Raw genomic sequence first — 25,219 nt, forward strand, 5'->3', positions numbered from 1 at the left:
GGGCCTGAGCTCATCTAAGATGGACTGATACAAAGTGGAAAAGTGTTCTGTGGTCTGACGAGTCCACATTTCAAATTTATTTTGGAAACTGTGGACGTCGTGTCCTCCGGACCAAAGAGGAAAAGAACCATCCGGATTGTTATAGGCGCAAAGTTGAAAAGCCAGCATCTGTGATGGTATGGGGGTGTATTAGTGCCCAAGACATGGGTAACTTACACATCTGTGAAGGCACCATTAATGCTGAAAGGTACATACAGGTTTTGGAGCAACATATGTTGCCATCCAAGCAACGTTACCATGGACGCCCCTGCTTATTTCAGCAAGACAATGCCAAGCCACGTGATACATCGACGTGGCGGGAAGAATAAAGAATAATAAAGAGTGCGGGTACTAGACTGGCCTGCCTGTAGTCCAGACCTGTCTCCCATTGAAAATGTGTGGCGCATTATGAAGCCTAAAATAGCACAACGGAGACCCCCGGACTGTTGAACAACTTAAGCTGTACATCAAGCAAGAATGGGAAAGAATTCCACCTGAGAAGCTTCAAAAATGTGTCTCCTCAGTTCCCAAAAGTTTACTGAGTGTTGTTAAAAGGAAAGGCCATGTAACACAGTGGTGAACATGCCCTTTCCCAACTACTTTGGCACGTGTTGCAGCCATGAAATTCTAAGTTAATTATTATTTGCAAAAAATAAATAAAGTTTATGAGTTTGAACATCAAATATCTTGTCATTGTAGTGCATTCAATTGAATATGGGTTGAAAAGGATTTGCAAATCATTGTATTCCGTTTATATTTACATCTAACACAATTTCCCAACTCATATGGAAACGGGGTTTGTATTATCTGGCGTTTTGTTTCGCAATATTATGCAAAAGCAACTTTTCTTGCCTTCTGGTACCTGCTGATCTGTATTTGGGATCTGACAGAGTTCAATATTTATCACAATGCTTGTCTAACCCAGTGGTTCTCAAATGGGGGTACTCGTACCCCTGGGGGTACTTGAAGGTATGCCAAGGGGTACGTGAGATTTTTTGTAAATATTCTAAAAATCGCAACAATTCAAAAATCCTTCATAAATAAAAATAAAAACCTATCTTTTTTTCCAAATAGTTCAAGAAAGACCACAACAAATGAGCAATATTTTGCACTGTTATACAATTCAATAAATCAGAAACTGATGACATAGTGCTGTATTTTACTTCTTTGTCTCTTTTTTTTCAACCAAAAATGCTTTGCTCTGATTAGGGCGGGGGTCGGCAACCCGCGGCTCTAGAGCCGCATCTTTAGCGCCGCCCTAGTGGCTCTCTGGAGCTTTTTCAAAAATTTATGAAAAATGGAAAAAGATGAGGGGGAAAAAAATATCTTTTGTTTTAGTATGTTTTCTGTAGGAGGACAATGATTTTTGCTGAAGGATGTCAATGTATGAAATCTAGGTCTAAGTCAGACCTACATAGAGGTTTTTGTTTCATGTCCCTACAACATCCCTACCGGACGTTACAAGCAGTTTTGTCTGTGTTTTTTCCTAGGGGGCGCTAGAGCGCAATTTTGAGTTTTAGGGTTTGTTTTTTTATTAAATGGCAATTGTCGCCAGTCCTGATGTGTGTGTCAAATATGGTGAGTTTTGAAGCATGTTAAGGGGGTCAAATTACAGCTCAAAGAGGCGGCCGGTATAATAATAAAAAAACCTTACAATTTCAATAGGGTCCTCTGTCCCAAAGGGACATTGCGGTCCCTAATAAAGATTTCTACACATAGAAGTAATCATCAATTTAAAGTGCCCTCTTTGGGGATTGTAATAGAGATCCATCTGGATTAGGGATGTCCCGATCCGATATTTGGATCGGATGCCGATATTTGCCAAAAAATGCGTATCGGCAAGGCATGGGAAAATGCCGATCCAGATTCAAACCTCCCTAATTGTTATAAATCACACTGTTTATATTAAACATGCTTCACTGATTCGAGTATTTGGTGAGCGCCGTTTTGTCCTACTAATTTTGGCGGTCCTTGAACTCACCGCAGTTTGTTTACATGTATAACTTTCTCCGACTTCCTAGGACGTGTTTTATCCTTTTTCTGTCTCATTTTGACCACCAAACTTGTAACTTTGTGCATGAATCCACAAAGGTGAGTTTTGTTGATGTTATTGACTTGTGTGGAGTGCTAATCAGACATATTTGGTCACTGCTTGACTGCAAGCTAATCGATGCTAACATGCTATTTAGGCTAGCTATATGTACATATTGCATCATTATGCCTCATTTGTAGCTATATTTGAGCTCATTTAGTTTCCTTTAAGTCCTCTTAATTAGGGCCCGCATGGCCCATTGTATAAGGACTCTCAAAGGGAGTCCTTATGCAATGGGACATAAGGACCTATTGTATTTGTAAGGTTTTATTATTCTTTATTCTTCCGCCGCCACATTAAACTGTAATTTGACCCACTTAACATGCTTCAAAACTCACCATATTTGACCCACACATCAGGACCTGCGAAAATTACCTTTTTTAAAAAACACCGAACCCCAAAACTCAAAATTGCGCTCTAGCGCCCCCTAGGAAAAAAAAAAACTAGACTGCCTATATCTCCCACTAGGAAGATCAGAGAGACATGAAACAAAAACCTCTATGTAGGTCTGACTTAGACCTAGTTTTCATAACTGTATATCATCGGGCAGAAATCAACAGGAAGTTGGCAATTACCCCTTCAAGACAAAAAAGTACTAAAAACAGTCACTTTTGCCTCTTTGAGCTGTAATTTGACCCCCTTAACACGCTTCAAAACTCACCGAACTGAATACACACATCAGGACTGGCAAAAATTGCGATCTAATAAAAAACCTAACCCCAAATTTAAAAATTGCGCTCTAGCGCAATTTTTGAATAAAACAGAGAAAAACTGCTCCTCGGAAGAAAAAAATGACAAAACTGCCTGTAACTCCCACCGGGAAGGTCGGAGAGACATGAAACAAAAACCTCTATGTAGGTCTCACTTAGACCTACATTTCAGAAATTGACAACCCCCAGCAAAAATCAACAGGAAGTTTGCTATTCCCCCTTCAAAACAATTTTTTTGTAAAAACCGGTCACCTTCCTTCAAAAACTATCTCCTCTGAGCGCGTTTGTCGTTTCGGCTTCAAACTAACACAGGAGAGAGATGAAACCCTTGTGTATAAAATAACAAAACAGAGTTTTAATACCTGCTCCGGTTTTGATTATATGACCCTTCAAAGACCCGCTGCGCTGATGCTGCTGCGCTGCTGTTTTTTTAAGATGGCTGCTTAAAAGCAGGAAGCACCAACGTGCCCACACAATGCAGACAAGGTAGGTACACTAGACAAAAGTCTTGGGACACTTCAGACTAAAAGTAGACAAAAGTATTGGGACACTTAGGACTAGCACCTGCCAAATACGCGGGCCCGACCAATGCTGCTTGCAGCTTTAATTCAATTTATATCTCATGACACACTATCTGTATGTAATATGGCTTTTAATTTTTTGCGGCTCCAGACAAATGTGTTTTTGTATTTTTGGTCCAATATGGCTCTTTCAACATTTTGGGTTGCCGACCCCTGGATTAGGGGGTACTTGAATTAAAAAAATGTTCACAGGGGGTACATCACTGAAAAAAGGTTGAGAACCACTGATGTAGACCACAAGGAAGTGTTTTACATGTTTTTTTTTTAAAAAGACTCCTTTAATGCACCAAAAATAGACCTTTCATCGGCAGTGCGCCTTACGGTGTGCCCTACGCAGAGGTGGGTAGTAACGCGCTACATTTACTCCGTTACATCTACTTGAGTAACTTTTGGGATAAATTGTACTTCTAAGAGTAGTTTTAATGCAACATACTTTTACTTTTACTTAAGTATATTTATAGAGAAGGAACGCTACTTTTACTCCGCTACTTTTATCTACATTCGGCTCGCTACTCGCTACTAATTTTTATCGATCTGTTAATGCACGCTTTGTTTGTTTTGGTCTGTCAGACAGACCTTCATAGTGCCTGCCTTACTGGTGACGTTTCATTTCGTTCCACCAATCAGATGCAGTCACTGGTGACGTTGGACCAATCAAACAGAGCCAGGTGGTCACATGACCTGACTTAAACAAGTTGAAAAACTTATTGGGGTGTTACCATTTAGTGGTCAATTGTACGGAATATGTACTGTACTGTGCAATCTACTAATAAAAGTTTCAATCAATCAATCAAAAGTGTGAAGGAAAAAAGATACTTTTTTATTTCAACCGTACATCCCGTCAAAAGCCTAAAGACTGATCGCACATGAGGACGTTCCTGTCTTCACAATAAAAGTGCCGCTCCATCGCGCCTGCGCTTTCAAAACAAGAGTCTCCGAAAGCCAGCGCAAACAAGCTAGCAAGCTACAGAGTTTGCCGCCAATATATTTCTTGTAAAGTGTATAAAAACAAATATGGAAGCTGGACAAATAAGATGCCAAAAACCAACCACTTTCATGTGGTATTGGACAGAAAGGAGGAACTTTTCTTCTCCTCCATTTGAAAACATGGACGTTATCATCACTACTGTCTGATTACAATCAACGCAAGTCATCAGAATCAGGTAATACACCAACTTATATTCTAGTCTTCATGAAAGAAAGGAATCTATATGTTAAACATGCATGTATATTCATTAAAATACCTTTAACATGTAAACAAAAACAGCAAAATAAATACATATAAATGTACATGTATATATATATATATATATATATATATATATGATATGAGTGTGTATGTTACTCATCAGTTACTCAGTACTTGAGTAGTTTTTTCACAACATACTTTTTACTTTTACTCAAGTGAATATTTGGGTGACTACTCCTTACTTTTACTTGAGTAATAAATCTCTAAAGTAACAGTACTCTTACTTGAGTACAATTTCTGGCTACTCTACCCACCTCTGGCCCTATGGTACACTTTTAAAAGGGGGTCCGGTCCACTGAAGGTTAGGTTGACTAGCATGCATCAACCAGGTCCATGCCCTTGTCAAGTTTTCTGTAGGGGCCCTAAAAGACTTGGCTATTTGAGTCAGGTGTCCCCCTTCCTCCCCCAGTCCCTACCTGGGGTCAAAGCACCAGGATGCCAGACTCTGATAGTAACAATATCTGCACTCTCAACAAAATGGGCGTGCTTCCAGGTAGAAAGGTGGCCTCTGTTTGAAATGCGGGGAGGGGTACCGGGCCCTGAGAGGCCCCCAGGTAATGCCGTGGGACACCTGATACACATAACCCTCACATACTTCCCCCCCCCTTTCTTTGTCTTCATCTCTTTCCTCCCTCTTGAGATAAAACAACTCTGCAGGCAATGACAAAGAGGGGAGATTCTTGTGAAGCAAACAAAGCGCTTGCTGCCATATTTAACGATGAAGGTCATCAAGTTCAACACGCCTCCGAAGGTCACTTTAGGAGAATTTTTTTTTTTTTTCTTCTAAAAGGCTGAACTTTGATTCCCAAGCTTTTGTTTCTCGTCCACAGTTTGTCTCAGCAGTGTTAAGATTCGACTTACTGTCGATATGAGGCAGCAGGAAGAGGCGGAGCTACGAGATGAAGTCTGTGAGACTTTTTCAAAGGAACATAATTGTTTTGTCTCACTGCACTTTCCCATCGAGAAGCCTTGATAGCACATTAAATCCCACATGATTACGCGGGTATGCTACAAAAAAAACTTTCTGGGGCTCATAACTGAGCATTAACAGAAAGAAAAAGTGCTTTCTCTCAAGAAAATAACTTCAAGGCTAAGACTTCTCCAAAATGGTTAACATAGTCATGAATAATTTTTACCTGGTTAAATAAAGGCTAATAATAATTTTAAAAAAAGCAATAAAATCATTCAATAAATGCGCACCTATAGAACACGCGAGTCAAAGATCCTCTATGAAAGGAGTGCACTGGAGGTTGGAGAGAAACGCTAATCAAAGATCTTCTATTTAACAGGAAAGCCTTGGTAGTTTAAAGCAGTCTTTTTCAACCTTTTTTGAGCCCAGGCACATTTTTTGCGTTGAAAAAATCCGGAGGGACACCACCAGCAGAAATCATCATATTTAAATGGCTTTTTCTCTTTTTTTGGTTTTTTCCTGTAGCAGTTTCATGTCTTCCTTTGAGCGATATTTCCCACATCTACAAACCCCGTTTCCATATGAGTTGGGAAATTGTGAAATATAAACGGAATACAATGATTTGCAAATCCTTTTCAACCCATATTCAGTTGAATGCACTACAAAGACAACATATTTGATGTTCAAACTCATAAACTTTATTTTATTTTTTTTGCAAATAATAATTAACTTAGAATTTCATGGCTGCAACACGTGCCAAAGTAGTTGGAAAAGGGCATGTTCACCACTGTGTTACATGGCCTTTCCTTTTAACAACACTCAGTAAACGTTTGGGAACTGAGGAGACACATTTTTGAAGCTTCTCGGGTGGAATTCTTTCCCATTCTTGCTTGATGTACAGCTTAAGTTGTTCAACAGTTTCTGTTGTGGTATTTTAGACTTCATAATGCGCCACACATTTTCAATGGGAGACAGGTCTGGACTACAGGCAGGCCAGTCTAGTACCCGCACTCTTTTAATATAAAGCCACATTGATGTAACTTATTGCTTAGCATTGTCTTGCTGAAATAAGCAGGGGCGTCCATGGTAACGTTGCTTGGATGGCAACATATGTTGCTCCAAAACCTGTATGTACCTTTCAGCATTAATGGTGCCTTCACTGATGTGTAAGTTACCCATGTCTTGGGCACTAATACACCCCCATACCATCACACATGCTGGCTTTTCAACTTTGCGCCTATAACAATCCGGATGGTTCTTTTCCTCTTTGGTCCGGAGGACACGACGTCCACAGTTTCCAAAAACAATCTGAAATGTGGATTCGTCAGACCACAGAACACTTTTCCACTTTGTATCAGTCCATCTTAGATGAGCTCAGGCCCAGCGAAGCCGACAGCGTTTCTGGGTGTTGTTGATAAACGGTTTTCGCCTTGCATAGGAGAGTTTTAACTTGCACTTACAGATGTAGCGACCAACTGTAGTTACTGACAGTGGGTTTCTGAAGTGTTCCTGAGCCCATGTGATGATATCCTTTACACACTGATGTCGCTTGTTGATGCAGTACAGCCTGAGGGATCGAAGGTCACGGGCTTAGCTTGCTTACGTGCAGTGATTTCTCCAGATTCTCTGAACCCTTTGATGATATTACGGAGCGTAGATGGTGAAATCCCTAAATTCCTTGCAATAGCTGGTTGAGAAAGTTTTTTCTTAAACTGTTCAACAATTTGCTCAGGCATTTGTTGACAAAGTGGTGACCCTCGCCCCATCCTTGTTTGTGAATGACTGAGCATTTCATGGAAGCTGCTTTTATACCCAATCATGGCACCCACCTGTTCCCAATTAGCCTGCACACCTGTGGGATGTTCCAAATAAGTGTTTGATGAGCATTCCTCAACTTTATCAGTATTTATTGCCACCTTTCCCAACTTCTTTGTCACGTGTTGCTGGCATCAAATTCTAAAGTTAATGATTATTTGCAAAAAAGTTTGAACATCAAATATGTTGTCTTTGTAGCATATTCAACTGAATATGGCTTGAAAATGATTTGCAAATCATTGTATTCCGTTTATATTTACATCTAACACAATTTCCCAACTCATATGGAAACGGGGTTTGTACTTTGTTTTAGCAATCAAGGATATTTCAGTTGTTTTTATCCTTCTTTGTGGGGACATTGATGATTGTCATGTCATGTTCGGATGTACATTGTGGACGTCGTCTTTGCTCCACAGTAAGTCTTTGCTGTCGTCCAGCATTCTGTTTTTGTTTATTTGTAGCCAGTTCAGTTTTAGTTTTTTCTGCATAGCCTTCCCTAAGCTTCAATGCCTTTTCTTAGGAGCACTCACCTTTTTTAAATTTTTGGTTTAAGCATTAGATACCTTTTTTACCTGCACGCTGCCTCTCGCTGTTTCCGAGATCTACAAAGCAATTAGCTCCCGGCTGCCACCTATTGATATGGAAGAGTATTACACGGTTACTCTGCCGAGCTCTAGACAGCACCGTTTGCATTACTGGTTTGCAAAAAATATTTTTAACCCAAATAGGTGAAATTAGATAATCTCCCACGGCACACTAGACTCTATCTCACGGCACACTAGTGTGCCGCGGCACAGTGGTTGAAAGACGCTGGTTTAAAGGACCTTCTTCAAAAATACTAGTCAAAGATCCTCTATGTGTGACAAGCGTGCACTGGAGGTATAAGGGATAGTGCACAAAATGTAGTCAAAGATACTCTATGAAAAGAGTGCACTGGAGGTTTGAGAGAAACGCTAATCAAAGATCTTCTATTTACCAGGTAAGCTTTGGCGGTTTTATGGTAGACAAATATTGTCTTTATGCGACAGGTGCACTCTTCCGTTTTAATGATCTAGTGCAAAAAGGCGAATCAAAGAGCGTCTATATGACAGGAGTGCAAAAATGCTAGCCAAAGATCATCAATTAGACAGTAAAGCTAGGGCGGTTTTAAGGATCTAAAGCAGAGATGCTAGTCGAAGATACTGGTTAAGCGACAGGTGCAAAAACTCATATCAAAGATCCTCTATATGACAGGAGTGCATTGGGGGTTTTAAGGACACTGATTTGACAGGAAAGTTAAGGTGGTTTTAAGGACCTGTAGTAAAAATGCTGGTCAAATATCCTTTATGTGACATGAGTGTATTGAAGGGTTGAGGTACACTGCAAAAACCCTGGTCAAAGATCCTGTATTGGACAGTTAGGCTTTGGTTGTTGAGGACCTACTGCAAAACCTGCAAAGATCCTCTTTATGTGACAGAAGCCCTCTTCTCTTTTAATGATGTACCACCAAAACATCAATCAAAGATCCTCTATTTGACAGACGTGCACTGGAGGTTTTAGGGATACTGCAAAAACCCTGGTCAAAGATCCTGTATTAGACAGCTCGGCTTTGGTTGTTATAAGGACCTACTGCAAAACCTGCAAAGATCCTCTTTATGTGACAGAAGCCCTCTTCTCTTTTAATGATGTACAACAAAAACAACAATCAAAGATCCTCTATTTGACAGACGTGCACTGGAGGTTTTAGGAACACTGCAAAAACCCTGGTCAAAGATCCTGTATTAGACAGTTAGGTGTTGGTGGTTATAAGGACCTACTGCAAAACCTGCAAAGATCCTCTTTATGTGACAGAAGCCCTCTTCTCTTTTATAAATGTACCGCAAAAACAACAATCAAAGATCCTCTATGAAAGGAGTGCACTGGAGGTTTGAAAGAAACGCTAATCAAAGATCCTCTATCTAACAGGTAACCTTTGGCAGTTTAAAGGACCTACTTAAAAAATACTAGTCAAAGATCCTCTATCTATGACAAGCGTGCACAGAGGTATAAGGGATATTGCAAAAAATGTAGTCAAAGATCCTCTATTTGACAGGAGTGTGTTGGCGGTTATAAGGAGCTACTTCAAAAATGCTAGTCGAATGTTCTCTTTATGCGACAAGTGCACTCTTCCGTTTTAATGATCTAGTGCAAAAAGGCCAATCAAAGAGTGTCTATATGACAGGAGTGCACTGGTGGGTTTATTTGACAGGAAAACTCTGGCGGTTTTAAGGACCAACTGCAAAAATGCTAGTCAAAGACCCTCAAAATGTGACAGGAGTGCACTGAAGGTTTGAGGGATACTGCAAAAACGCTAGCCAAAGATCATCAATTAGACAGTAAAGCTAGGGCGGTTTTAAGGATCTAAAGCAGAGATGCTAGTCGAAGATACTGGTTAAGCGACAGGTGCAAAAACTCATATCAAAGATCCTCTATATCACAGGAGTGCATTGGGGGTTTTAAGGACACTGATTTGACAGGAAAGTTAAGGTGGTTTTAAGGACATGTAGTAAAAATGCTGGTCAAATATCCTTTATGTGACATGAGTGCATTGAAGGGTTGAGGTACACTGCAAAAACCCTGGTCAAAGATCCTGTATTAGACAGTTAGGCTTTGGTTGTTATAAGGACCTACTACAAAACCTGCAAAGAACCTCCTTTGTGACAGAAGCCCTCTTCTCTTTTAATGATGTACCGCAAAAACAACAATCAAAGATCCTTTATTTGACATACGTGCACTGGAGGTTTTAGGGTCACTGCAAAAACCCTGGTCAAAGATCCTGTATTAGACAGTTAGGCGTTGGTGGTTATAAGGACCTACTGCAAAACCTGCAAAGATCCTCTTTATGTGACAGAAGCCCTCTTCTCTTTTAAAGATGTACCGCAAAAACAACAATCAAAGATCCTCTATGAAAGGAGTGCACTGGAGGTTTGAGAGAAATGCTAATCAAAGATCCTCTATCTAACAGGTAACCTTTGGCAGTTTAAAGGACCTACTTAAAAAATACTAGTCAAAGATCCTCTATATATGACAAGCGTGCACAGAGGTATAAGGGATATTGCAAAAAATGTAGTCAAAGATCCTCTATTTGACAGGAGTGTGTTGGCAGTTATAAGGACCTACTTCAAAAATGCTAGTCGAATGTTCTCTTTATGCGACAAGTGCACTCTTCCGTTTTAATGATCTAGTGCAAAAAGGCCAATCAAAGAGCGTCTATACGACAGGAGTGCACTGGTGGGTTTATTTGACAGGAAAACTCTGGCGGTTTTAAGGACCAACTGCAAAAATGCTAGTCAAAGACCCTCAAAATGTGACAGGAGTGCACTGAAGGTTTGAGGGATACTGCAAAAACGCTAGCCAAAGATCATCAATTAGACAGTAAAGCTAGGGCGGTTTTAAGGATCTAAAGCAGAGATGCTAGTCGAAGATACTGGTTAAGCGACAGGTGCAAAAACTCATATCAAAGATCCTCTATATGACAGGAGTGCATTGGGGGTTTTAAGGAAACTGATTTGACAGGAAAGTTAAGGTGGTTTTAAGGACATGTAGTAAAAATGCTGGTCAAATATCCTTTATGTGACATGAGTGCATTGAAGGGTTGAGGTACACTGCAAAAACCCTGGTCAAAGATCCTGTATTAGACAGTTAGGCGTTGGTGGTTATAAGGACCTACTGCAAAACCTGCAAAGATTCTCTTTATGTGACAGAAGCCCTCTTCTCTTTTATAAATGTACCGCAAAAACAACAATCAAAGATCCTCTATGAAAGGAGTGCACTGGAGGTTTGAGAGAAACGCTAATCAAAGATCCTCTATCTAACAGGTAACCTTTGGCAGTTTAAAGGACCTACTTAAAAAATACTAGTCAAAGATCCTCTATATATGACAAGCGTGCACAGAGGTATAAGGGATATTGCAAAAAATGTAGTAAAAGATCCTCTATTTGACAGGAGTGTGTTGGCGGTTATAAGGAGCTACTTCAAAAATGCTAGTCAAATATTGTCTTTATGCGACAGGTGCGCTCTTCCGTTTTAATGATCTAGTGCCAAAAGGCCAATCAAAGAGCGTCTATACGACAGGAGTGCACTGGTGGGTTTATTTGACAGGAAAACTCTGGCGGTTTTAAGGACCAACTGCAAAAACGCTAGTCAAAGACCCTCAAAATGTGACAGGAGTGCACTGAAGGTTTGAGGGATACTGCAAAAACGCTAGCCAAAGATCATCAATTAGACAGTAAAGCTAGGGCGGTTTTAAGGATCTAATGCAGAGATGCTAGTCGAAGATACTGGTTAAGCGACAGGTGCAAAAACTCATATCAAAGATCCTCTATATGACATTGGGGGTTTTAAGGAAACTGATTTGACAGGAAAGTTAAGGTGGTTTTAAGGACCTGTAGTAAAAATGCTGGTCAAATATCTTTTATGTGACATGAGTGTATTGAAGGGTTGAGGTACACTGCAAAAACCCTGGTCAAAGATCCTGTATTGGACAGTTAGGCTTTGGTTGTTGAGGACCTACTGCAAAACCTGCAAAGATCCTCTTTATGTGACAGAAGCCCTCTTCTCTTTTAATGATGTACCACCAAAACATCAATCAAAGATCCTCTATTTGACAGACGTGCACTGGAGGTTTTAGGGATACTGCAAAAACCCTGGTCAAAGATCCTGTATTAGACAGTCAGGTGTTGGTGGTTATAAGGACCTACTGCAAAACCTGCAAAGATCCTCTTTATGTGACAGAAGCCCTCTTCTCTTTTAATGATGTACCGCAAAAATAACAATCAAAGATCCTCTATTTGACAGACGTGCACTGGAGGTTTTAGGGATACTGCAAAAACCCTGGTCAAAGATCCTGTATTAGACAGATAGGTGTTGGTGGTTATAAGGACCTACTGCAAAACCTGCAAAGATCCTTTTTATGTGACAGAAGCCCTCTTCTCTTTTAATGATGTACCGCAAAAATAACAATCAAAGATCCTCTATTTGACAGACGTGCACTGGAGGTTTTAGGGATACTGCAAAAACACTAGTCAGAGATCATCTAAATGTGACAGGCTCTTAGTTTTGATGAACTACTGCAAAAACACGAGTCAAAGATTGTCTATATGACTAGAGGGTACTGGAGGTTTTAAGGATACTGCAAAAACGCTAGTCAAAGGAACCAAATGAATAATAATTTGGAGTTATTAATAAGTAAACAAAGAGGGTTCTGACTCACCGACCCATAGAGCTCTCCTTTCTCGTTCATGCCGAGGTAGAGTCCGACATCCACGCCTCTGATGCTGACCAGACCGACTGCCAGGCTGATGAACTCCAGGATTCCTACAGAATCAAACATGTTCAATTAGTGTATTTTGCAAATATCATTGATGAAAATTGTGTTTAAATAATTTATAAAATTACAACTTCAATAATTGTATTGTTATAATGAATTAAAAGTGTTTTATTTGATTTAAAAAGTCTACTCGACAGACATATATCTTTTCATGCGCCCATTGTCAATTTCTGTGTTGGTCTCAAACCCCAGGATGCAGAGGCGGCAGGTGAAGTGCAAGTAAAAATGTATTTATTGACAAAACGCTGCAGCAAAGGAGTGCACATAGAATAAACAGGGAAAACAAAAAAGAAACAAAGCAAAATGATCTTACATCATAGTCTCCACCAACGTTCCCTCTAAGGTGCGCGCCTGTGCAATTGCGCACTGCTCAAGCGTCCTCTGCGCACGGCAAATCTATGCCACGCACAAAATCAAATAAAAAAAATAAGCGCATAACAATTTTCGACACACGGACACGACAGAGAAAACAGTTTTTGTCATCATTGTTAAAATAAACTCAACCCAGTGGTATGACAATGAGAACCTTTGGAGAGGACTAACATGATAGTGAAAGTCCAGTCCATAGTGGATCTAACATAATAGTGAGAGTCCAGTCCATAGTGGATCTAACATAATAGTGAGAGTCCAGTCCATAGTGGATCTAACATGATAGTGAGAGTCCAGTCCATAGTGAATCTAACATAATAGTGAGAGTCCAGTCCATAGTGAATCTAACACATAATAGTGTGAGAGTCCAGTCCATAGTGGATCTAACATAATAGTGAGAGTCCAGTCAATAGTGGATCTAACATGATAGTGAAAGTCCAGTCCATAGTGGATCTAACATAATAGTGAGAGTCCAGTCCATAGTGGATCTAACATGATAGTGAGAGTCCAGTCCATAGTGAATCTAACATAATAGTGAGAGTCCAGTCCATAGTGGATCTAACATAATAGTGAGAGAGTCCAGTCCATAGTGGATCTAACATAATAGTGTGAGAGTCCAGTCCATAGTGGATCTAACATAATAGTGAGAGTCCAGTCCATAGTGGATCTAACATAATAGTGAGAGTCCAGTCCATAGTGGATCTAACATAATAGTGAGAGTCCAGTCCATAGTGGATCTAACATAATAGTGTGAGAGTCCAGTCCATAGTGGATCTAACATAATAGTGTGAGAGTCCAGTCCATAGTGGATCTAACATAATAGTGTGAGAGTCCAGTCCATAGTGGATCTAACATAATAGTGTGAGAGTCCAGTCCATAGTGGATCTAACATAATAGTGAGAGAGTCCAGTCCATAGTGGATCTAACATAATAGTGTGAGAGTCCAGTCCATAGTGGATCTAACATAATAGTGTGAGAGTCCAGTCCATAGTGGATCTAACATAATAGTGAAAGTCCAGTCCATAGTGGGGCCAGCAGGAGACCACACTGATACTTGCCAACCCTCACGGTTTTCCCGGGAGACACCCGAATTTCAGTGCCCCTCCCGAAAATCTCCCGGGGCAACCATTCTCCCGAATTTCTCCCTATTCCCACCCGGACAACAATATTAAGGGCGTACCTTAAAGGCACTGCCTTTAGAGTCCTCTACAACCTGTCATCACATCCGCTTTTCCTCCATACAAACAGCATGCCAGCCAAGTCACATAATATATGTGGCTTTTACACACACATGAGCGAATGCAAATCATACTTAGTCAACAGCCATACAGGTCACACTGAGGGTGGCCGTATAAACAAGTTTAACACTGTTACAAATATGCGCCACACTGTGAACCCACACCAAACAAGAATGACAAACACATTTCGGGAGAACATCCGCACCGTAACACAACATAAACACAACAGAACAAATACCCAGAACCCCTTGCAGCACTAACTCTTCCGGGACGCTACAATATACACCCCCGCTACCACCAAACACCGCCCCCCACCTAACCCCGCCCACCTCAACCCCAGCCCCCCCCCCGATCCCAAACCCCCCTTCACAAGGGAGAGGGGGGCAGAGCAGAAAGGAAAAGAAACGGCAGATCAACTGGTCTAAAAAGGGGGTCTATTAATGTCCAAACCGTCATGTGGGATCATGTTATGAAATCTGCCTAGCAACAAGTGACCATTCAAACACATGACTTGTAATGAAAACCCTCAAATAGCATCCAGAAAGTGTTTATTTTTAGCGAGGTGTTTATTAGCGAGCAAGCCTTTATTTGAAAAAAAAAAAAAGTATGGTAGTCAAAGGTGGAACTAATTGTTTCTCAGTTGTTTCCTCGCTGCCATTGATAATAGGTGCACCTAGGGGTGTAACAGTACACAAACATTTCGGTTCGGTACGTACCTCGGTTTAGAGGTCACGGTTTGGTTCATTTTCGGTACAGTAAGAACACAACAAATTATACATTTTTGGGTTATTTATTTACCAAATTTGCATAATCTTCCACCAAAAATAATTTTCTTAGTGGAATATTTGATGTGAAGTAATTGGAACCTTGGATAGGTCAATAATTCATAATAACATTGATTTTGATTCAATATTATGTTTTGAGCAATGACAGTTTGAAAGGGAAAAAAAACAGCTTTGTTTTATTAGTCAACATTGCAACTTTTTCTAAATTACATTTAACCTTTTAAGCTTTTTTATTTCACTTTTGTTATGTTTTTGTTTATTTTAATAGTATTTTTAGAATGTGCCGTGGGCCTTTAAAACATGGGGCCGCAAATGGCCTCCGGGGCACACTTTTGACACCCCTGCTGTAGATAATAAAAAATTAAATCTGATAAATCTATGGATAAAAAGCAGAGCCTGGCGACGCATGCGCGTTTATCATAACTCTCTCTCTCTCTCTGTCTCTGCCCCTCCCTCACCAACGCTGCTGCGCCCACAATTTGTTTTCTTTTCAACCCCTTCTTAACCCTGAACGTACATTGAAAATACACGCAACCCTAACTGAAAATGCCGGACATTTGAGGCATTTACAAACCCCGTTTCCATATGAGTTGGGAAATTGTGTTAGATGTAAATATAAACAGAATACAATGATTTGCAAATCCTTTTCAAGCCATATTCAATTGAATGCACTACAAAGACAACAAATTTGATGTTCCAACTCATAAACTTTTTTTTTTTTTTTCAAATAATAATTAACTTAGAATTTCATGGCTCCAACACGTGACAAAGTAGTTGGGAAAGGGCATGTTCACCTCTGTGTTACATGGCCTTTCCTTTTAACAACACTCAGTAAACGTTTGGGAACTGAGGAGACACATTTTTGAAGCTTCTCAGGTGGAATTCTTTCCCATTCTTGCTTGATGTACAGCTTAAGTTGTTCAACAGTCCGGGGGTCTCCGTTGTGGTGCCACACATTTTCAATGGGAGACAGGTCTGGACTACAGGCAGGCCAGTCTAGTACCCGCACTCTTTTGCTATGAAGCCACGTTGATGTAACACGTGGCTTGGCATTGTCTTGCTGAAATAAGCAGGGGCGTCCATGGTAACGTTGCTTGGATGGCAGCATATGTTGCTCCAAAACCTGTATGTACCTTTCAGCATTAATGGCGCCTTCACAGATGTGTAAGTTACCCATGTCTTGGGCACTAAAACACCCCCATACCATCACAGATGCTGGCTTTTCAACTTTGCGCCAATAACAATCCGGATGGTTCTTTTCCTCTTTGGTCCGGAGGACACAACGTCCACAGTTTCCAAAAACAATTTGAAATGTGGACTCGTCAGACCACAGAACATTTTTCCACTTTGTATCAGTCCATCTTAGATGAGCTCAGGCCCAGCGAAGCCGACGGCGTTTCTGGGTGTTGTTGATAAACGGTTTTCGCCTTGCATAGGAGAGTTTTAACTTGCACTTACAGATGTAGCGACCAACTGTAGTTACCGACAGTGGGTTTCTGAAGTGTTCCTGAGCCCATGTGGTGATATCCTTTACACACTAATGTCACTTGTTGATGCAGTACAGCCTGAGGGATGGAAGGTCACGGGCTTAGCTGCTTACGTGCAGTGATTTCTCCAGATTCTCTGAACCCTTTGATGATATTACGGACCGTAGATGGTGAAATCCCTAAATTCCTTGCAATAGCTGGTTGAGAAAGGTCTTTCTTAAACTGTTCAACAATTTGCTCACGCATTTGTTGACAAAGCGGTGACCCTCGCCCCATCCTTGTTTGTGAATGACTGAGCATTTCATGGAATCTACTTTTATACCCACCTGTTCCCAATGTGCCTGCACACCTGTGGGATGTTCCAAATAAGTGTTTGATGAGCATTTCTCAACTTTATCAGTATTTATTGCCACCTTTCCCAACTTCTTTGTCACGTGTTGCTGGCATCAAATTAAAGAAAAAAATGTTTATCAGTTTGAACATCAAATATGTTGTCTTTGTAGCATATTCAACTGAATATGGGTTGAAAAGGATTTGCAAATCATTGTATTCTGTTTATATTTACATCTAACACAATTTCCCAACTCATATGGAAACGGGGTTTGTATGTCGGTGTGGAAACTCGTTCGGTACACCTCCGAACCGAACCGGTTCAATACAAATACACGTACCGTTACACCCCTAGGTGCACCGTTTATATCTGCAGCAACAAAGGAGACAAGATTTAGCTCTCCCAGCCAGAAGCATACCAGTGTTGACTTAGACGTGACATTCATGTTTGCGCTTGCTGCACGGATGACGCTACAAAAAGTTTCCCTGCTTCTGGGGGTCGCCTATGCAGCGCTACGTAAACACCAAGCGCCAGCTCGTTAGCGGTGAGGAAGCTGAGCCGCGTGCTGACTCACAGGAAGCTCTGGTGCGGCGTACGTGCACGTCTGAGGGCGGGGGACAGTCAAACGACAAGCCAGGACGCCGCGATGCAGAAGTTAGTAGTCGGAGAGGATCCAGCTGGCAGAGTCCGGCGTGCGGCCACCTGGACCCCATCTTCCCCCGAGCTCACGCGGCATGCCAAACACTGACGGCGTGCCTTTTTAATCAGAGCCACGTCCGACAAAGAGCTCGCATCTTGAACGCTAAGTCGAGCCAGAGGCCGACACCAGGACCACCCATCCTCTGCACTGCAGAAACTGAAATCTAAGTAACATACCTGCCAACTACTCCGGTTTTCCCGTAATTAGTACGGTTTTCATCAACCTATTCCGGGTTACGGTTGCAGTGATAAAAAATACGGTTTTTCATTAATTAAAAAAAATAATTTTTTTAAAAAGTTTTATTCACGAAATCGCGTAACAACAATGACAATCGACACTGCTTCCCGTAACTTCCTATCGAGCCATTCCTAATGCCATGCGCGAGGCTATTTATAGCGCCGCTGCCAAGCACGAGGCACCGTTTGTTTCCAAACGAGCGAACGATCATGGAATCAGCCGGAGAAAAATCGCAAAACGAGTCTTAAACCGAAAAGAAAACTGCAGTCATTCCGTGAAGAATATTCAAAAGCCTATCCGGGAATAATTATCCGTTCCAAAAAGGGTGAAAACTACGCCAATTGCACCTTGTGCAGACGAGATTTTTCGATCGGACACGGAGGAATTAGCGATGTAAAAGACCACGTTGGGACAAAAAAACACAAGTCTAATGCCGTTGATAGCGATACAAGTGGAAACCTTTCAACGTTTTTCGTCGCCCAAACAGATTCTTTGGATGTGATAAATGCCAAAGTTTTATTTACGGAGGCAATAATTGAGCATGGACTTCCAATCGCACTGGCTGATCACATGGGACAGTTAAATGTTTGTAATGCAACCTTTAAAAATCATTACGCGGTGATCGCGGTCCCAAAAATAAACTTCTCTTGCATGATAATGTCCAGAAAAACTCGCTTTATATTACTATAGAGTCCTTTTAACGAATGAGTTTGATGGTTTATCACAAACCTTAAATGAAAGAAGTCCTTTGTTCTCCTGCACCATGCATGCTCTTTGGCCTTGCTTCGTGTTTGGTGCGCAATCCTATCGGCTGTATTTCATAGCACGTCTTTGACAACTTGAAGTGGCATAAAACATTTAAAACAAAGGGGTTATAGGAACAATCACTTTCAGTGTTTTATGCCACTTCAAGTTGTCAAAGACGGTATGCTGGTGCCCGACTGCCACAAGTGGAACAAACATTTGAAACAAAGGGGTTATAGGAACAATCACTTTCAGTGTTTTATGCCACTTCAAGTAAACTTATCATAAAGTTACCATATCATTTTTGCAGTATGATCAATCTGATAGAATACATTTGGATTTTAGCCACAAAAAGGTAATGACACCAATGTTATCTATTGGAATTGTTTAGTACTGTTATACTGTTAAAAGTGTTTATACTATTTATGCTTTCAAGTCCAAGTTGAAGAAATCTTGTTAAATGTTGACAGCATAACTACCAAAATACAGAAGTATGTCCTTAATATTTTTGCAGTGCTATTTCTGTTGAAAAGTTCAAATGATTACATTAGAGATGTGATGTGCCACTTTTCAAGTGTCTGATGGCTTCAATTAATTTTCATTCATTTTTCATATTTTGAAGTCTTTTGAAAGGCTTACAAAAAAACTACATTTGAATTGTAATTCCATGCTATTGACAGGACTATTAATTTTAATGAAGTTAGCTTACCATGTTTGCAGTATGATAATTGTGATAGAAATGTGAATTTTAGGCACAGAATATTTTTTACAATTGAACAAGGCAGTAGATTATACAAGCTTGGACAGAAAGTTAATAATGACACCAATTTTTTTTTTTAATGGAATTGTTTAGTACTGTTTTACCATTTGTTTACTGTAAAAAGTGTTTATACTGTTTATACTTTCAATGAACAAATTGAAGTCTTGTGAAAGGTTGACAGGATAACTGGCATTAACTGTCAAAATAATTTCAAACTATTGAAGTTAGCTTACAGAATAAACATGTCAATCAACCCATATTATTTTTGCTGTAATATTTTTGTTTTGAAAAGTCACTGTGACTGATAGAAAAGTGATGGTTTTAGCAACATTTTAACCTGTCTGAATGCAATCAATCATTTTGCGTCGGGGGGCGAAGCTGAACCCCCCACCAGGACTTTGTCCTGGACCTACCGGGGCCTGCGGCCCCTGGACCCTGGCTACTAGGTTTTTCTGATTTCAAAAGTTGGCAGGTATGAAGTAAGATGAAATATCTCAAATAAGGGTGATATTTGCTTATTTTCTGTCTGATAAGATCATTCTTCTCACTAAGCAGATTTTATTTTACAGTGTTTTACTTGTTTTAAGTGTTTTGGTCCTAAATGATCTCAGTAAGATATTACAGTTTGTTGCTGAGATTTGATGACCTATATTGAGTAAAACATGCTTGAAACTAGAATATCAACCGTTGCAAAGCTGTGTCATCAACACTCACAAGTATAAAACTGTCATGTCTGTGTAATAATGTTTTGTTTTGTTTAGTTATTGGACTCTTTAGTTTCTGTCTTTTCACTTCCTTGTCTTGTTTCCATGGTTACCCATTAGTTTCACCTGTTCTACGTTTGGACTCATTGTGCACTCTTGTTTGTCACCATAGCAACCCATTAGTTTTCACCTGCCCTCACGACTCACGCACCTGTCTTTAATCATGTCACTATTATTTAAATCCATTGTTGCCAGGAAGTCTCCCTGGCGACATCACACCCCTGACTCTCTGCTTCACACTTTGTTTACCTCTGCGCACTTCATGCCATGTCCAAGTAAGTTGTTTCTATTCATGCCACAGTTAGCGAATTTTGTTCATGTCCTTAGTTTTTTTTTGCCCACGTGCAAGTATTGGTTTCATTTGTCAAGTTTGTACTTCCGCCTTGTGCGCACCTTTAGTTTGTTCTTTTTGTAGTTATAGTGTTTAAATAAATCATGTCTTCACCTTCCCGCCATGTCTGGTCCAAATGTTCATTTGCACCACGGGAGAACAAACTACGCCATAGTCCAAGTCCTGACAAAAACTACTTTTTTTAAGTAATCATTTCTTATTTCAAGCATGAAATAAAAAAAATCATGACTTTGACACAATTGTGTCTCATAATTAAAACGGATGACAGCCAAATGGACTTTGCTGTTTTATTTTCAATGAAACAATAGAAAACAGGTACTCATATAGTAGTACAGTTGGCACAGTACAGTAAACTGACAGTTAATATTTAAACATTTAACATTTCTAACTATTTTGAACAGAAATAGTTCATGCACATTCAGATAAATTCTTCAAAATTCCAATTAAAAAATGTTTGGCCGGGGGCCAGGCTGTATATATGCGCACTAATTGACTGAAAGAGCACGCACTTGGCGCGATGATGTCATGTTGTCGATGGAAAAATGCATTTTTAGACCATATGATTTCCCTGAGCGGCTAGGAGACCCCGAGAGTAACAAGCGCTTGCCTTGTTGCCTTTCCATTAAGAACAATAAATTAGTTTTTAGTATAAGTTTGCTGGTTTCAAGAAATGTAATGCCGAGCGCATATCATAATGTCAAGATAATGGCACTAGCATTTACTTCATTTAAGAATATATTTCAACATATTGAGCAAAAAGGTCAAATTTTTTTTTCTACCACTTGTTATTAGTGAGAATATACTTATTTTAAGGTATTTTTGGGTTCATTGACGCTTAGGACACTTACACTGGACAAAAGTATTGGGACACTTAGGACTACAACTTGCAAAAGTATTGGAACACTTAGGACTACCACTGAACAAAAGTATTGGGACACTTCGGACTAAAAGTAGACAAAAGTATTGGGACACTTAAGACTACCACTGGACAAAAGTTTTGGGACACTTACACTGGACAAAAATATTTGGACACTTACACTGGACACAAGTATTGGGACACTTAGGACTACAACCTGACAAAAGTATTGGGACACTTAGGACTACCACTGGACAAAAGTTTTGGGACACTTACACTGGATAAAAGTATTGGGACACTTACGCCTAAACTTGACAAAAGTATTGGGACACTTTGGACTAAAACTTGACAAAAGCATGGGGACACTTAGGACTAAAACTGGACAAAAGTATTGGGACACTTGTGGCTAAAACTTGACAAAAGTATTGGGACACTTAGGACTACAACTTGACATAAGTATTGGGACACTTCGGATTACCACTGGACAAAAGTATTGGGATACTTAGGACTAAAACTGGACAAAAGTATTGGGACACTTACGACGAAAACTGGACAAAAGTATTGGGACACTTCGCACTAAAAGTTGACTAAAGTATTTGGACACTTAGGACTACCACTGGACAAAAGTATTGGGACACTTACACTGGAAAAAAGTTTTGGGACACTTCTAAAACTTGACAAACGTATTGGGACACTTAGGACTAGTTTTACTTGTTTTGGAAAGTCTTGACAAGCCAAATTTTCTTGTTCTATTGGCAGATAATTTTGCTTAGTTCAAATAAAATACCACAAATTTTTGTATTTTTAGGGACCGAGTCCCTTTGGGACAGAAGACCCTATTGAATTTCTAGCGTTTTATTATTATACCGCAGCCTCTTTGAGCTGTAATTTGACCCCCTTAACATGCTTCAAAACTCACCAAATTGGACACACACATCAGGACTGGCAAAAATTGTGATCTAATTAAAAACCCAAACCCCAAAACTCAAAATTGCGCTCTAGCGCCTCCTAGGAAGAAAACACAGACACAACTGCCTCTAACTCCCAGTAGGAGGTCTCACTTAGACCTAGATTTCATACACTGACAACCGCCAGCAAAAATCAACAGGAAGTTTGCAATTCCCCCTTCAAAACAAAAGTTGAGTAAAAACAGTCACCTTTTTTCAAACATTATCTCCTCTGAGCGCGTTTGTCGTGTCGGCTTCAAATTAGCACAGGAGAGAGATTGAACCCTTCTGATTAAAAGTTGATGAAAGAGTTTTAATTACTGCTCCGGTTTGGATTTTATTAGCCCTCAAAGTCGGTCCCGTCCATCGCTAATTTTTACTTGTTTTTGAACACTGACTTTTTGCAGCGTGCGCCTGTTTTTTCTTGGGGGGGGGGGGGGGGGGGGAGAGGCTCACGCAGCATGGGAGCCAGCGTCATTCCGCTGGGGCGCGCACCTGCGTGCTTTGTGTGTGAACGAGACGGGTCTGCAACCTGCAGCGCGGGCTTGTTTGCGGCGACACCTGCGGCCCATGCACAAAGGGGATTAAGGTGTGACGCACGGCACAATATTCACCAGGGACTTGACACCGGTGGGTCTTCCTTTAATTGGCAATCAGCCGTGTTGGAACTGCTCTTCGGGTTGAACTAGAAATGGCCACGACACATAAGTGCTTGGAGGTTGGTTGTGTTTTAAATCACACATGAAAAAATCTGTTTTTTAAAAGTCCTGTTTTTCCCTACAAGTTAGAAAACGCTTGATTTTGACCACTTTTTTGCCTTTGCTTGTATGGAGACTTATTTTTTATGAATGCACCTACTCAGTGGCCTACTGGTTAGAGCAGTGGTTCTTAACCTGGGTTCGATGGAACCCTAGGGGTTCGGTGAGTCGACCTCAGCGGTTCGGCGGAGGTCCAGACACACCCGACTCATCGTGTAAATACAAACTTCTCCCTATCGGCGTATTACGGATACGACAACAGCAGAAGTCAGACTGATTTGCAGGTGTGTCATTTGTTGTGAGTTTATGCACTGTGTTGGTTTTGTTGTTTGAACAAGGTGATGTTCATGCACGCTTCATTTTGTGCACCAGTAAAAAAACATGGTAACACTTTAGTATGGGGAAGATATTCACCATTAATTAGTTGCTTATTAACATGCAAATTAGTAACATATTGGCTCTTAACTAGTCATTATTAAGTACTTATTAATGCCTTATTCGGCATGGCCTTATTATAACCCTAACCCTCTAACCCTGACCCTAACCCTAACCAAATAACTCTAAATTAAGTCTTTATTACTTAGAATATGTTCCCCTAGTGTCCAAATAACTCTAAATTAAGTCTTTATTACTTAGAATATGTTCTTCTGGTATCCAAATAACTCTAAATTTAGTCTTTATTAGTGTGAAGTGAAGTGAAGTGAATTATATTTATATAGCGCTTTTCTCTAGTGACTCAAAGCGCTTTACATAGTGAAAACCCAATATCTAAGTTACATTTAAACCAGTGTGGGTGGCACTGGGAGCAGGTGGGTAAAGTGTCTTGCCCAAGGACACAACGGCAGTGACTAGGATGGCGGAAGCGGGGATCGAACCTGCAACCCTCAAGTTGATGGCACGGCCACTCTACCAACCGAGCTACACCGCCCCATTACTATTACTTAGAATATGTTCCCCTAGTGTCCAAATAACTCTAAATTAAGTCTTTATTACTTAGAATATGTTCCCCTAGTGTCCAAATAACTCTAAATTAAGTCTTTATTACTTAGAATATGTTCCCCTAGTGTCCAAATAACTTTAAATTAAGTCTTTATTACTTAGAATATGTTCTTCTAGTATCCAAATAACTCTAAATTTAGTCTTTATTACTTAGAATATGTTCACCTAGTGTCCAAATAACTCTAAATTAAGTCTTTATTACTTAGAATATGTTCCCCTAGTGTCCAACTAACTCTAAATTTAGTCTTTATTACTTAGAATATGTTCCCCTAGTGTCCAAATAACTCTAAATTAAGTCTTTATTACTTAGAATATGTTCCCCTAGTGTCCAAATAACTCTAAATTTAGTCTTTATTACTTAGAATATGTTCCCCTAGTGTCCAAATAACTCTAAATTAAGTCTTTATTACTTAGGATATGTTCCCCTAGTGTCCAAATAACTCTAAATTAAGTCCTTATTACTTAGAATATGTTCTTCTAGTGTCCAAATAACTCTAAATTTAGTCTTTATTACTTAGAATATGTTCACCTAGTGTCCAAATAACTCTAAATTAAGTCTTTATTACTTAGAATATGTTCCCCTAGTGTCCAAATAACTCTAAATTAAGTCTTTATTACTTAGAATATGTTCCCCTAGTGTCCAACTAACTCTAAATTTAGTCTTTATTATTAGAATATGTTGTTCTAGTGTCCAAATAACTCTAAATTTAGTCTTTATTACTTAGAATATGTTCCCCTAGTGTCCAAATAACTCTAAATTAAGTCTTTATTACTTAGAATATGTTCCCCTAGTGTCCAAATAACTCTAAATTAAGTCTTTATTACTTAGAATATGTTCCCCTAGTGTCCAAATAACTCTAAATGAAGTCTTTATTACTTAGAATATGTTCTTCTAGTGTCCAAATAACTCTAAATTTAGTCTTTATTACTTAGAATATGTTCACCTAGTGTCCAAATAACTCTAAATTAAGTCTTTATTACTTAGAATATGTTCCTCTAGTGTCCAAATGACTCTAAATTAAGTCTTTATTACTTAGAATATGTTCTTCTAGTGTCCAAATAACTCTAAATTAAGTCTTTATTTCTTAGAATATGTTCCCCTAGTGTCCAAATAACTCTAAATTAAGTCTTTATTACTTAGAATATGTT

At 39.8% G+C, this 25,219-nt stretch overlaps 1 protein-coding gene across 1 annotated transcript in view; it reads right to left on the reverse strand.

Moving 5' to 3' along the window:
* The window catches only part of fgf16 (fibroblast growth factor 16), a 61,286-nt gene that overhangs the window by 22,295 nt on the left and 13,772 nt on the right, over positions 1–25,219 (reverse strand). The window contains exon 2 of the mRNA XM_061927823.2: positions 12,627–12,730. Coding sequence (XP_061783807.2) covers positions 12,627–12,730 — 104 coding nt within the window. The remainder of the gene's footprint in view (positions 1–12,626; positions 12,731–25,219) is intronic.

This window comes from Nerophis lumbriciformis, linkage group LG35 (assembly GCF_033978685.3).
Source record: "Nerophis lumbriciformis linkage group LG35, RoL_Nlum_v2.1, whole genome shotgun sequence".
Classification (NCBI taxonomy): Eukaryota; Metazoa; Chordata; class Actinopteri; order Syngnathiformes; family Syngnathidae; genus Nerophis; species Nerophis lumbriciformis.